The sequence below is a fragment of the Megalops cyprinoides genome, chromosome 6 (assembly GCF_013368585.1).
Source record: "Megalops cyprinoides isolate fMegCyp1 chromosome 6, fMegCyp1.pri, whole genome shotgun sequence".
In the NCBI taxonomy this organism is placed as follows: Eukaryota; Metazoa; Chordata; class Actinopteri; order Elopiformes; family Megalopidae; genus Megalops; species Megalops cyprinoides.
Window position 1 is genome coordinate 20,544,961 of NC_050588.1, and position 15,339 is coordinate 20,560,299.

A 15,339-nucleotide genomic window follows, 5' to 3' on the forward strand; every position below is an offset into this window, starting at 1 on the left:
ATGGAGGCCCCAAAGCTCAGAGAGTCGGCGCGGGAGGCGCAGGGTCAAGAGGAGGAAGTGGGTGGCGGGGGCTGTCTGCCGCCCAGTACTAACAGTGGTGAGGCCGACCTACCGCCTGTCTCATCTGTTTGTGTATCCCACCCTGCTCACTTGTCCATCACGGAACACACATGTTACATCACTGATAACAGGCAGGACTTTGCTAATGAGCGCATGGGTGAAGGCAGCGGGGGCAGGAACCTGTGAATATTTCATGGGGTTCTCTCTGCTGGTCACTGGTCGGGTGGGCCACGGGTCAAGGTTAACGGGTTGGGTTACAGAGTCAGTTCACGGAGCAGTTCATGACATATTCATGAATGCCATACACTCATGCACTCAGTGCACATGCTCACAGACAGGGTTCAGACGACACATATTTCTTGTTCTATGTTTTTGTTGACAGAATAAAAATGAGTGTATGGCATTAACAGTGCCTTAATTAAGGTGTTCACTGTGTGTGTGTGTGTGTGTGTGTGTGTGTGTGTGTGTCAGTGCCACCTGTGGAGGGGAGGGTGCGACGCAGTGTGCTCACCTTACCTGTCATCAACCTGGACAGACTGCGGACAGCCAAGGCTCTTGTGGACAAGGCGGTTAAGGTGAGAACCAGCGGACTCCCAGACCGTACCTCTCCTGTGTGCAGTAGAGATGGGTCTCGCGGGTCACCCCTCTGTCCCCGGTCTCTTCCTCTCAGATGCACAGGGTGTTTTCAGTCCAGGGTCCCTACCCTGTGGTCCGCGCCGCCCTTCGGGCAAGAGGCTGGGTGGAGCGTCGTCTGCCCCGCCCAGCCCCGCCACGGAGGCGTCGGCGTGGTGATGAGGAAGGCGATGGGAATGACGCGGATGACAGCGATGACGACGATGACGATGACGACGGTGAGTTGATGGCTGTGGAGGAGGACAGAGGTCTCATCAGAGTCTTTCATCGCAGTCTTTCATGGGACAGACCCTACTTAGATTTGGGCTGGATTATAAACCATGGCAAAATGCACATCATTTAACCTAGGTGCACTGCTAGTATAATATAATGCATTAATGATTGTCCTGTACCTGCACACTGCTATGAAGTTCCAGGAACGATTTGTGAGTGAATGGACAAAAAAATGTTTCAAGCACTTAAATCCACATTAGGTTGTTAGTAAATTATTTTCTGTAAGCTTCAAACCAGTGTGTCAGCACCATACTTCATTGTGGATCAATGGGTATCTCGTACGACTGGCATTTATGTAAATCAGAAACATAATTGGGGAAATGCTAGCAAGAGTCAGTGCTAGCATCAGAGTAAGATATATTTATATCTTATATGAATAAAAATGTATGTCTTTATATTTATATTTAGCGGAAATAATGTTTGGATGTGAACAGTTCACAGTGGGATGAACGAGATACAGAGGACCGAGCACACCAACTGTAGTATGCACCAGCAGATATGTGATCCACTATTGATTCTGACAGAATCATTTCCCACCTCTTTTTCTTAGACTGTCAAGAGGAGGTGGAGAAAGAGGATGACCCTGATGACACGTATGACCTCATGGTGAGTAAATCTACTGAGTGTGTGAGAGAGAGAGAGTGTGTGGTTGTGTATGTGTGTGGATGCATGAATAAATGTGTGTGTGTGTGTGTGTGTGTGTGTGTGTCTGCAACACTAAATTATTTTGGTGATTTACATGTTGTTTCTGATGTTTGCATCCTGAAGAATGTCGATATACAGTAGTTGCCATGGAGAGGAGCTTTCTTTTTTCAATGTTTTTTTTTTTTGGTAGGGTGGTGGTTTGGTCAGCTTCTGCTGTTGATGAATTTGCAATAATTCTGCTCTCTGTCTTTATTTACAGTTAAAATAAACCTCTACCTTTTAAAATTTAATGATTCTTTACTGGTATGACATAAACAGTCACAAATGAAAATAAAACATGAATGACCAACTTAGTCTAACAGAGGATAGTAAAGGTGATTACTAATCTGTATAATCACCTACATAACCCCCCTGTATCCTTCCCTACTGACATGGCCTCATTCCAGTCTCGTATGGTCCGGAACGAGATGACGTATTTTTACTGGACAACACGCAGAGATTCCATTGACAATCGCTTACTGAGGAAGGATCAGATGACCAATCACTATGCAAAGGCAGGCACCTTCACCACCAAGGTAAGAGGCAGGACATGATTGATGGAAATATATATGAGGGTGCTAGCTTTGATAAACCTCCAGTCACAAAGCCAGGGTAATTATAAGGGTTCAGTTTATCTCCACATATTTGGATTGGGTATAATCCCTCTCTCTCTCTCTTTCTCTGCGTCACCCCCTCAGGTGGGATTATGTGTCAATCTGAGGAACCTGCAGTGGTATGCTGCAGCTGATCCAGACACGTTCTTCCCTCGCTGCTACAGGCTTGGCGCAGAGGATGAGAAACACGCCTTCATTGGTCAGCCCCTGCTTTCTCCTTCCCTGCTCAGTCTGGTCTCTCCTGTTTCTGTATATCTTGTTTCTGGATCCTCTTTTCAGCACTCTCATTTCTGTCCCTCCATCCCCTCTGCCATCATTTCAAACTCTCCCCTTATGACCCCCACCCTCACGCTCTCTCTGTCTCTCTCTCTTACTCACTCTCTCTCTCTCTCTCTCTCTCTCTCTCTCTCTCTCTCTCTCTCTCTCATTCTCTCTCTCTCTCTCTTTCTCTCAATCTCTCATCTCTTTTTTCCTATCCTCGTTGGCTTTTTCCAACTACCCTATCTCCGTCATGCTTCTCTTCCACTCATTGGCCGGGCTCAAATCAAAATGCTTAATCTGTAACCTAATACAATTACAATAGCCCCAGCTCACCCACAGAGGTAAGACGATAGTATATAAATATCTCAAAGAATTAATTAATGCTAGCTCTGACAAATACCCAGCAACTCTCTCTCTGCCCTTCCCTGTCTTTCCACTCTCTCCCTTTGTCTCTCTCTCCTTTGTCGCCCCTCTATTTCATTTTCTTCCTCACCTCCTCCCACCTCTCTGTCTCTCTCATCATGTTTTTTTTTTCTCCCTCTGTAGAGGACTTTCGGAGAACAGCATGCACCAGCCTCCTGCAGTGTGTGGTGGAGAGGAGTTGTGGGGACAAAGTGGAGACAGAAAGTGAAGAGACAGAGGGGTCAACTAACCAACCGCCACAGAGTATGACACACTCTGACACATAATTATATAATTATATACTTGTGCTGTTAATGCCTGACACCATCAACTAACAGGTCACCAGCACCAGCATACATCCAAGACAGTCTGAACCCTCAAACACACTTTCATCCCAAATTCACCAATAGAGGCAGTGACTGAAGGACAAGGGGAGGGGTTTCGTTTCTTATACATCATCACTCCCAGATGGGGATATTCCAGAGAGGGGAAAAAACCATCATTTTCTGCAAGAAACTAACTGTAGTGGATGAAGTAAATTTTCATATGTATTTCATGACCCATCGTGACCCATCATGCCTACAATTAGTTAGGTATGAAAAGCTCACTGGCCATGAACCATCCATCCCCAAGTGAACATGTGTATTCAAGTTTATTTTTATATAAGTCTGAATTGTCTGTACAGCACAATGTAGAGGTCTTGCTGACAGGGTTTGGATAACTCCACTAATATTTCTGTTTTGACATCACAGACAGCATGCCACATACTGGAAATGCCTGCATTGCATTATTCTTTTGTACTATTCTTCAATATTAAAAAAAAATACTAGACTCAATTGAGCAATATTGCTGAGCAATATTTTGTTTATATTTATATCATATATGTATATTATATAGTAATAATTTGCTTCAGGTGAGAGGTAGTTCATGACCACCCTCTCAAATCTGAAGATGGGGTGGGGTGTCTCCTCTCCTCTTTCTCCAGGTCAGAAGAAGCCGTGTAAGCGAAGGGCCACAACGCTGGTGGCATCCAGTGTGATTCATATCGCCTTGCGGGTGTGCCAGGAATTCCTGGATAGCTTGGAACACAACGACATTGACATCGCCATGGAAATGTCCCAAGCCCTCACAGAGCAGGAGTGGGCGGAGTTTATTCATAGCTATTACCGTGTTGTCCAGTGGGTATATTACATTTGATAAAATACCCCTGCAGTTACATGCTGTGTAGTCATGTTTCAAAGGCACCATGATAAGCACGTTGTCAAGCTCTTTCCTTGATTGAAGTGTGATTTTTTAGAAAGGGTGCTATTGTGTGTGTGTTTGGTCTATGTGCAGTGATGGGGTGGAGATTGAGGGCAGTGCTCACTATGTGGACAGCTGCCAGGCCATGCTGAAGAGGATGCGGGACGTCAGTCCACAGCTGGACACCGACGGGATCCACAACATCTGGATTGTTAAACCCGGGGCCAAGTCTCGTGGCAGGGGTGAGACATTGCGCATTGCAGCAGTACAGACATAGTACAGTCACAGAACAACAGATGCACAGTGCATTACAGTAATACAATGTAGTCACAGAATAAACGCAATGCAGTTAGTGTTACAGACACAGTCAGTCGTAGTGCTACAGATCCAGTGTAGTGATGCACCAGCAGTCACAGTACTACAGACAGATGATGCTGACATATCCATACCACTGACGTATCCATAATACCAGTGTTGTGGTCACAGTCCTGCAGACAATGTGTAGTCAATATACTGCCAACTCAGAAAAGTCACTATATGACACATGTCATTTAATCACTGAATTCTGTCATTCCAGGCATCATATGTATGAAACACCTGTACGAGATCCTGAGGCTGGTGGACAGTGACCCACTTCTGATCAAGGACACCAAGTGGGTGGTGCAGAAGTACCTGGAGCGCCCCCTCCTGATCCACGGCACCAAGTTTGACGTGCGTCAGTGGTTCCTGGTGACAGACTGGAACCCACTGACAGTTTGGTTCTATGATAAGTGCTACCTGCGCTTCTCTACCCAGCCCTACACAGTGGAATCACTGGACAGGTGAGCAGGGGTGGAGAGGAACAGGGGAGGATCAGGGGAGGAAGAGAGGTAGGGAAGGGGTGGTACAGGGAGAGGGCAGGGATAGAGGGAAGTACAGCAAAGAGAATGAGGGTAGAGAAGCGGAGGCAGAGTACAGGAATGGAGTGAGAGAAAGACAGACTGAGAGACACAGGACAGAGAAAATAAGGAAGAAAAGGAATAGAGGGATAGGGAGAATGATGGTGGGAGGGAAAGACAGTCCAAAGAGCAGTGAGGATGAGGTTGAGACAAGAATGTAGCAGACAGGAGACAAGTGGCTGGATAAATTCTATCCACCTGGATTCATCAGCTTACAGACTTGAGGGCATGTTACTGTTCAGTGTGATTGTAGCAGATTTGATGGATGAGGATAAAACCATGGGCGGTGTTCTGCTATGAGATCTATTGATCCTTCTTTATTACTCTCTTCCCTTTCCCTCCGTCTCTCTCTCTCTCTCTCTCTCTCACCGTCTCTCTCTCTCTCTCTCTTTCTCTCTCTCTGGGCCACTTCCTCAGCTCAGTTCACCTATGCAACAACTCCATACAGAAGCACTTCCAGCCTTCCCAGCTGCGCCACCCCGAGCTGCCGGAGGACAACATGTGGTCGTGTGAGCAGTTCCGGGCGTTCTTGCGCGGGCAGGGCCGGGAGGCCGAGTGGGCGGATGTGGTGGTGCCGGGCATGCAGCAGGCGGTGGTGCACGCCCTGCAGACCGCCCAGGACCTGGTGGAGTGGCGGCGCGGCAGCTTCGAGCTGTACGGCGCCGATTTCATGCTGGGCCGCGACCTGCGGCCCTGGCTGATCGAGATCAACGCCAGCCCCACCATGGCGCCCTCCACAGGCATAACTGCACGCCTATGCGCCGCCGTGCAGGAGGACACCCTGCGCGTGGTGCTGGACCGGCGGCAGGACCGCACTGCGCACACCGGCGGGTTCAAGCTCATATACAAGCAGGTGAGCCGCCTGCACACATACATACGTTACATTATATTCACTCAATATGTGCTGTCCAGGGCAAGTTGCATGGCACCATTCCTTTTACCTGTTTCCCATATTTGCACAGCTGGACATTGTAGAGTACACACAGATATTGTAGATGTTAAACAGATAATCAACTCCCTGTGCTTCACAAAACAGAGTTCTGTCTTTACCATTGCATCAGTTTTATGAATTGCTGTCTGGAGATGAACATTCTTGAAGGGGCATGGTCCACAATAAAAAAAATCCCTTGCTAGCATAAAAAAGCAGTCAGCACCAGATTCTCATTGATAGAGAAGTGTGGAGGAAGGAAAGAAAATCAAGAGCCAAATGTCAGGTCCCACAATAGAAGTGTCTCTCTCAAGGGCACCACTGCAGGCCTTGTGGCAGTGCGGTGTGGTGGTTGGGCAATTGAAGTTGTGTGCAGGAGGTTGCAGGTTTGCGTCCAGTATTTGGCAGGAGCCTCGTCTGGAGTGTCCAACGATTTAACAACAAAAACACAGCAGTGTCTTACCTTCTGTTTACAAGCCCAGTTTTGTAACCACAGTGCTACTCCCCTGTGCCGGGCAGGGCTAGAAAGCATTGTGGGGCTGTCAGAAGTGTCTGCCCTGGTAGGATGTCTGCTGACAGGTCTGATGAGCAGAGTTGTCTTTCTTCACAGGCAGCTGTGGAGGTTCCACAGTACGTGGGGATCAACCTGCTTGTGGAAGGGGCCCCTCTCCGGCGACCCCGCCCTCCTCCTCAGAGAAACCCCGCCCCCGCCGAGCACACCCCTGCTTCCTTACCTCGCACTGATCAAGCGGGTCCTCTCCTTCTCAAACATCGCCCCCCAGGGAGGGAGAACCGAGCGCAGGGGGAGAAAAGAAGCTCCCCGCAGTCCCCCAAGAGGTGGCGGAAGGCCATGGTGAGACAGTTTACCTTCTCCAGCCTTAAGTCACCTCCTGCGGACATTCCTGAGCGCCCTGCCCTGACCGCAGAGTCCAGGAAGCTGCAGCGCATGGGCCTGGGGTTTGCCGTTTCAGACAGCCTGCCCCATTCGCTGGATTCGTCCTGGGGCAGGTCTTTTCCCTCAAGCCAGACTGCGCGGTCCCGAAACCCTCGCCTACAGCCTGTCCTGGATCCCCCGAGCTGCGTCAACAGTGGCCCTGTCCTTCCTCTGGAGGTCATCAGCCTGAGGCGTGGCCCGCTGGCAGCCAGCCACCCCCTGGACTCTTCCCCGCATATATCGCACGCTGGCCACCGGCTGCACCACCTCGCCCACCTACGCAAACAGATCAGGGATACACGAGTAGGCCTCACAGGGCTCAAGCCCTCCTGACAGAGGTCTGCACGGGACAGGGAAGGACAATAACATGCAAATGTACAATAGAGCGGTCTCTGTGCATTGAAAAACTATGTATGCAAGACAACCTTGAGCCTCAAAATAAAGCCAGTATTGACTGTCCTACTCTGGTGTGTCTGACTGTGAGTGTGCGGAGGTGGACATGAGCAAGGCAGTGTTCTCATGTTTCTGCGCTTCCTGTTCATGTCCATTAGTCCTGCTCCTAACAGGTATTTTACCTTCCTTCGTCTTTATGCAATGTACAGCTTTACGCAATGATAGAATGACTGTTAGCTTATGAAATACTTTGAAATGCTGGCATGGAGCGGTTGCCCCAACACACTGTCCCTCTGGGCCCAACTCCCTATCATCTCACCTCAGCTGTATGCCAGCTGAATACCTGAATGACAGCTGAATTTCAGTGTAGCTACAGACAGAGAAATCACCTATAACAATGTTCTCAAAATATGAGAATATGAACAGTAGTAAAATACATTTAACACCACGCATCAAAGTATCAAACATATTAATATGTGCTGTTTTAAAATTGAATACCACGAATCCATCTTAACACGGGGGTAACCTTTTGTTCATGACGGATCTTAATTTTTTTCATTAATGTTAATGCCAGAGCCATCATACTACTTATGTAACTACATCGACGAAAGCAAGCGGTGGCGTGCTCAGCGCGCGTTCACGGTTTGTTTTGCGCACGTTGCGTAACTGCTTAGGTGTTACGGGCGCGCGGACGGATCCTCGTTCTGAATTTGCGAGGAAAAGATGGCGGCGTCCGTGTGTCGAGCCGGTAACATTGTGGGTCAAGCTCTTCTTCAGGCGCGCAGCGTAAGTATCCGGAGAGAAGAATGGAAAATATTCCTCTGCCGACGTCTTGTGGTCAAAATTGTTTGTTCTTTTGTACAAGTGTCTGAATGTCACCAAGATAAACAGGATTAGCCAGCCAGCCAGCTAGCTAGCTGTATGATCTTGCTCCAGGCCCCCCATTGAGATTATGAGGCAATCTATCTTGCTAACCAGCTAGTAAGGTCACACCACAGTCTTTTTGCTAACAAGTGTGGATATTAACTGTACAGCGGTAGCCGTTGGTGTAGCAGGCTAGTGTTGCCTATGGTATTGCCAGTGTCAAAAGGAACAAGAAGCTGGCGTGATCAGCTGTGTTTAAATTTCCACAAGAACTACAGTGGGTTTGATAGGATGTTAGTGAGATTGAAACAAGGTCGCAGGTATTGCTAGAGATGCAAGAGGAAGACAGTCGGTCAGAAACAGCTTTCCAGCTTGTTAGCTACCAAGTGCTAGCTCATCAAATACGACCTGGATTGTTGGTAGCTGGATTTCCGACGCTAACTTCGTTAGCTCTCGGTACTTGGTCGTAGCGTTTCTGTGTAAACTTCAGGGTCTAAAAATTGGTCGCTCTGTGTAATAACGCTGTGCATAATCTGAGGCTGACATATGTACTGTAGTTTTGGGTATTAATTGCTTGCGTAATTATCTTATGCTGGCCGTCACAAATCGTGATAAATTAGTAACAAGCTAGACATCTTATTTATATTGACAAATGAATTATTTTAGTAAACAGAAGTGAAGTTAAATGGGTAACGTTACCCACGAGGTGTACAATGAATTTCAGACCAAGTGGGGAAGCCAGTCTATGTGTGTGTAGCTATGTTGATCAGATTTCCTTCTCTAGCCCGTCTTGCTGTCTCTGCGGCGGGGCCAGGCCAGCCTGTCATACGCGCAGAGTCTCCTGGTGCTCCCTGAGACTCGCCTCACTACCCTGGAGAACGGGCTGCGGATCGCTTCCGAGGAATCCGGACACTCCACCTGCACCGTGAGTGCTTCCAGTCATGTAGGAGGATTGTTGCTTTTTGTCATTAATGTCACAGGGCTTGGCACTGATCACATGACCGAGTTGAGGTGACCTCACACTAGAGATGCCATTCTAACCTGCTACAGGCCACAAAACAATTCAGCTGACACTCCACGCACTCACAATTTTACTGACCTATTGTAAGGCACATATTATCAGTCTTTTTATCTAAAGATTTCATGACTGTAAGATAACTGAACTGATCAGAACTCCCTTTCTCCCTCCCCTAATCCTTCTCCCTACTACCTGCCCCCTTGTTTTTTTGGTCATAGGTTGGTGTGTGGATCGGTTGTGGCAGTCGCTATGAGACAGAGAGGAACAATGGAGCAGGCTTCTTCCTGGAGCACATGGCCTTCAAGGTATGCGTCAGAATGTTTTCATGGTCACTTAACATAGAGTAATGTCATCGGGAGTACTTTAAGTCGCTGTACACAAAATGTCACCTGTACCTTTCATCGCTCTCTCCTGTTAGCACTGCTCTGTGCTCTGCATGTACTGCTCCCGCTCCTGTATCCTTCCCACTCCCCTTCCCATACCCATTTATCCTCTTCCCTGCCCTCTTTAGGAGTAAAACTGGGCAATATAAACCCAAGCTGCTGAAAAAATAAAATCCGTCATCATAAAATACAGATGAAAGTCATTATGGTTTCCTTGGTTCACCTCAGGGGACCAAGAAGCACCCTCAGTCAGCTCTGGAGAAGGAGGTGGAGTCCATGGGAGCGCACCTGAGCGCCTATACCTCACGCGAGCACACCGCCTTCTACATGAAGACCCTGTCCAAGGACCTGCCCAAAGGTGAGCCCCACCTGTCACCGTCATCGCAGGGCCTCTGTGCCACCTGCAGTCTGAGCACAGTGCTGGCTGTAACACACTGAAACAACCCTGGGTGCATCACTGCTGCAGAGAAGTGTATGCATTGGTTAAAGAAGCTTGTGTGATTGGTTATTAATAGGATCACTCTGTCTTTGTTCAATGGAGGATCTTCTCTTTGAGGTCATTGTGTTGGAGGTGGTGTGAGTGTGTGTGAGATTGGTTGTAAACAGTGTCTCTGTGTCACTGTGTAGCTGTGCAGCTGCTGTTGGAGGTGGTGCGTGTGTGCAAGTGTGGGTGTGTGAGACTGGTTGTTAACAGTATCCCTGTGTCTCTGTAGCTGTGGAGCTGCTGTCGGAGGTGGTGCAGAGCAGCTCTCTGAGTGAGTCGGATCTGGAACGCCAGCGGGGGGTGGTGCTGAGGGAGCTGGAGGAGGTGGAGGGCAGTTTGCAGGACGTCTGCCTGGACCTGCTACACGCCACTGCCTACCAGGGCACCCCACTGGGGCACAGTGTGCTGGGGCCCTCCCAAAATGCCAGGTACACACACACACGCCCATGCTTACACTCATGCATACAGACACAGGAACCGATGCACACACACACTAACATAAACGCACACACCTGCATGCATGCTTGCACACACATACATACAGATGCACACTCTCGCTCATTCACATACATATGCAGATACCTATACGCATATACAGACAAGCACACATAATTACTCATACATGCACCTTTTCCCCACATTTCTGCAGATACTCACTCATACAGATACACTCTGACACATGCTCACATATACACCCAGCATGCTGTCTCTCCCGCACACCTGCATTCACTTACACACAGACAAGCACTGTTCCAGTTACTCGCATGCAAACACATACCTACACAGACACTCATATAGTCCCACCTACCTACCCACTCATACACACAGCCACCTACTTCCTGTTGGACCCGTGCTGCTGGTGTCATGAGGTTGTGGGGCTGGCTCTTTGTAGGACTTTGAACCGTGAGGACCTGGTGGAGTTCGTCAACACTCACTACAAGGCCCCTCGCATGGTGCTGGCGGCTGCAGGAGGTGCGGTATATTTTTTTTGTGCTGCTTATATTGTCTTGCTCTATTGACTCATCCCCGCTGTTTGTTTTGACATGTGCATTGTTCTGTCTTATCTGTGTTGTATGTTGCTGACTGTTGTGTGAAGGGGCAGGAACCACCCTGTGGTGGTTACTCTGAAGTATATCACTATGTCTCTGCTTACTCTACACTGACTCCTTATGACAGTTATGTGTATTGACTCTTCTGTGGTGATTACTCTGCATTCACTCTTTTGTGGTGATTACTCTCTGGTATATTGCTCTGTATTATTCTGTAGTGTATCACTGTCTGCTTAGTCTGTACTGACTCTCCCTCTCCCAGCCTTTACATTACATTACGTTACATTACATTCATTTACAGGTGTGAATCACAGTGAGCTGGTTGACCTGGCCAAGCAGCACTTCAGCACGGTGTCATTCGAGTATGAGGAGGACGCAGTGCCCGTGCTGTCCCCTTGCCGTTTCACAGGCAGCGAGGTGAGGGGGACCCCTCCGTGTCTGCTGACCTCTGTGTGTTCACCTGTATTGCGCCTCGGTCAGTGACGGGTGTTATTGAGCCCCAGTCTCCATACCCTCCTCCTTTCCTTGTCTGTGTTTCTGCAGATCCGCATGCGCGATGACGCCATGCCCCTTGCACATATTGCCATCGCAGTGGAAGGAGCCAGTGTGACGAGTCCCGACATTGTCACCCTCATGGTGGCCAACGCTATCACCGGCAGCTATGATGTCACCTTCGGAGGGGGAAAGGTGAGCTCTTCAAGGACACTTTGGGGGCTGGTTGTGTCTCATGCTCTTACATTTGAATTTGGCACAGTAGATCTAAATAAATCCATTCTATGTCTAACCTGACGGTTGCCTGGCTGATGGCTGTAAAGAAGTTAACTATTCGTCTAAGCTTTCGTGAAAGTGCATTGGCTGTCACACAAAGCAGTATATTCCCACGGAAATTCTGCTTCTTCTTGTGGTTGTCACTTGTAAGTCTTTGTGATATAATAGTTTGTAATCCCATGGCAGTTACTGACTGTGTGGTGGTTGTCTGTGATCTCATGTGCAGTTTGGGTTGTTGTCACTAGCCCCTGAATGTTGTCAGTGTCCCCCCTGTGCAGCAGTTGTAAGTGTTGTAAGTAATTGGTTGGGGTGGTTTTCTGTGTGGTTGTGTTTGTTGTAAGTGACCCTTTGTGCCATTTCCAGTAATCCTGTGTGCAGTTGTGTCAGTTATCTTTTGTGGTTGTTGTCAGTAATGTTGTGTGCGTCTGTTGGGCAGAATCTGAGCAGTCGTCTGGCACGCTTGGCAGTTGAGGAAAAGCTGTGCCAAAGCTTTCAGGCGTTCCATACCTCCTACAGCGACACCGGCCTGCTGGGGATCCACTTTGTCACCGACAAGCACCACATCGACGACATGATGCACCTCGCCCAGAACCAGTGGTCAGTGCTCAGCCACAGATATTGCTATACCTCACTACTATCTCTCACAGCACACACTTCATCTCACTAGCACACACCAGTACACATCCACACACTTCCTGCAGTTGCAATACACATTCACACACTAATACTGGCTTACAAACATTGATGTTTAGAAATAATCTGAAATGTTAAATCTCTCTTGACATCAAAATAAGGCTATGTGACCAGTTGTATGAAACAGTTTCATTCAAATAGAGAAGTCCTGCTAATACCTGCATAGCTGGCTGGTGGGGTTTTGGAGAGGGTAGTTGTCGAGAGGAGAGTCTGGAATGTACTTTGGAGTTCCTCCCTAAACATAGATTTGAGGTTATACTTGGTGATACTTTTTCATTAATACAGTTATTGTTTCTCACTGTTGCGCATTCTCACACAGACACACAGATACATTTTCACACATACGTATACATATATCCTTCCATGCAGACTGCTGGTCTTGGATTGCTCTCCAATGTGGAGCTGTGTTTGCTTACACGCAGGATGAACCTGTGCACCACCGTGACGGAGAGCGATGTGGCCCGAGCCAAGAACGTCCTGAAGGCCAGCCTGGTGGGCCAGCTAAATGGTGAGAGAAGTGGTCCTCCCAGTGCCTTTGTTACACTGCAGTGGCACTGACAGGCTTGTCACTGGCTTTAAATTTTGTTTTTGACACTTTCTTTTCAAGCTTTTTTTCAACACTTTACTGGGTGCTGTTGCACACCTGTCTCCTGCTTTAGCTATTATGCAGTTCTTTAATGATTGTGATCTGTACTGACTCTGCTTTGTCACTTCTGTATTGACCTGAATTGGCTCTAGCTCCAACTTCGCTTTGTGACTCTTTGAGTGTATGTTACTTACTCTATACAGTAAGGATTCTGTGTTCTATTGACTCTGAATGGACTTGGCTAGATTGACTCTGCTTTATTGTGTCATTGCTGTTGTGTTGAGTATTTGATCTATACGGTATTGACTGTGCCTTACTCCACCTCTCTCAGGCACAACGCCGATTTGTGAGGACATTGGTAGGCAGATTCTGGACTATGGCCGCCGTATCCCTCTGGCTGAGTGGGACGCCAGGATCAACGTGAGTGCATCAGAGAATTCCCCATTGTGACATCCCCACCCTGTGGCATTCTAACCACACTCACTCAGACTAGCCAACACTCAGTAACCCTTCCATACGTGACATTTTATGTTAGGTAGCGCATATGTTACGTTACACGGTTCATTGTGTTTTCATTAGCGTTATTAAACTTCTCATAGTTTTCACCGCCACATTTGCAATACTTTGTAACGTTAAGTCACTGTTTTCTCAAAGCTAGAATTTTTCCAGTCTAGTGTTTGGGTTAAATCCAGAGCCACCGATTCTAACCACACCTAGTTGTTCTGTCCACCACTACTCGGACCACTTTTTCTTATTCTAAGTACACTTACTGATTCTGACGACTCCTACTTGTTCTAGCCACACCCACTTAATCTGTCTGTCGTAAATCAGTTTGATGCAAAAAATTAGTTTGAAAATGGGTCACATTGCATTCCAGTAGCAATTTAATTGTGTATGATCTGAAAAAAGCAGGGCTGCAGGCATTAGTGCAATGTTGGCTTGCCTCAGCACTCCTCTCTTCCCGTCACTGTTTCTAACCCTGCAGGCTGTCACCCCAAAGATGGTGCGGGACATCTGCTCCAAATACATCTATGACAAGTGTCCCGCTGTGTCTGCTGTGGGTGAGTCATGACCGTTCATGCAAACATAGTCATCATCACAGCATTAAGGGTAATCATGATCTAGAGTCTAAAGGTGCATGTATGTATCCATCGGCACGTGTGATGGAGATGAGTCGTGTGTGTGTGTGTGTGTGTGTGTGAGAGAGAGATAGAGAGAGAGAATGTCCATGTTCTGACCGTTCTCCTCCTCCTCCTCTCAGGTCCAGTCGAGCAGCTGCCTGACTACAACAGGATGCGCAGCGCCATGTACTGGCTCCGATTTTAACTGTATGATGCCAGAGGTCACCTTTTCCCAAAGCCCTCATCCCGCAGTCCTCCGTCCCTCTCCCCTCCACCCCTCCACCTGTAGGCCCTCTCTGCCCTACCCCCTACACCCATAAACCCTCTGCCCTCCACCCTCTCCACCCATAGGACTTTTATCACATGAGGCAGTAGAGAGTTCTCTGACTGCACAGAGCACTGGCATTTTCTTCTTTTCCACTTTCTCCTTCATCCGTTTACCTCATTCATACCCTGTTTTCTCAACCCTCATTTCTCTGAACACGTAGTCAAGTGTGTGAGTGGGAACAGTAACAGTGTGTTTTACTTTGATTTGTTTTACAGTTGGTTACTTTCTGTTATTCTCTCGCAGCCTGGCACTTGAATTCAAACCACAGGCTTTTAAAATGGAGGAGAGGATACCCCTAAGCAGGTTCACACAGACATTTACATTATGCTCTGTACATCATTGCCTTCAGACAGCACTCACTGTCTTCATACAGTACTGTAGGAGGGGAGGGGACATGTATTTACTGGTATAATCACCAGGAGGAACAAGCTTCTGTATTTAACAGTAGATTTTTATGTCAAAGAGAAGAGGGATGTATTTATGATTTCATGTAAGTTGTTTCTTTTCTCTTGTCCACTGTACATAACAGCAAGGTCTCATTCCAACCAATTCAAATAAAATATATGAAAGTACTCACCTGTGTTTGCTTCACCCAGTATATGAGATTAAAGTAAATACTTGTCTTTAAATGAGTAACTCACGGTCTGTCTGATTATCTGGGGAGGCATGGCAAGCCCAGATAT

At 47.7% G+C, this 15,339-nt stretch overlaps 2 protein-coding genes across 2 annotated transcripts; both read left to right on the forward strand.

The window, feature by feature from the left end:
* Nucleotides 1-7,302, forward strand: LOC118779025 (tubulin monoglycylase TTLL3-like). The gene is made up of 12 exons (XM_036530848.1): nt 1-97; nt 532-635; nt 731-911; nt 1,526-1,572; nt 2,058-2,186; nt 2,349-2,463; nt 3,072-3,152; nt 3,913-4,105; nt 4,263-4,411; nt 4,747-4,990; nt 5,525-5,960; nt 6,646-7,302. The coding sequence occupies exons 1-12, from the start codon at nt 1-3 to the stop codon at nt 7,300-7,302; spliced, it is 2,433 nt and encodes an 810-aa protein (XP_036386741.1).
* A 743-nt stretch (nt 7,303-8,045) lies between these two features.
* LOC118779205 (cytochrome b-c1 complex subunit 1, mitochondrial-like) lies at nt 8,046-15,225 on the forward strand. Its single transcript, XM_036531180.1, has 13 exons — nt 8,046-8,148; nt 9,011-9,151; nt 9,463-9,549; nt 9,856-9,985; nt 10,341-10,539; nt 11,004-11,083; nt 11,462-11,577; nt 11,704-11,847; nt 12,365-12,525; nt 13,044-13,129; nt 13,539-13,627; nt 14,193-14,268; nt 14,469-15,225. Exons 1-13 carry the CDS (start codon nt 8,086-8,088, stop codon nt 14,531-14,533), a joined length of 1,437 nt encoding a protein of 478 aa, XP_036387073.1. The 5' UTR covers nt 8,046-8,085; the 3' UTR covers nt 14,534-15,225.
* The last annotated feature ends 114 nt before the right edge of the window (nt 15,226-15,339 follow it).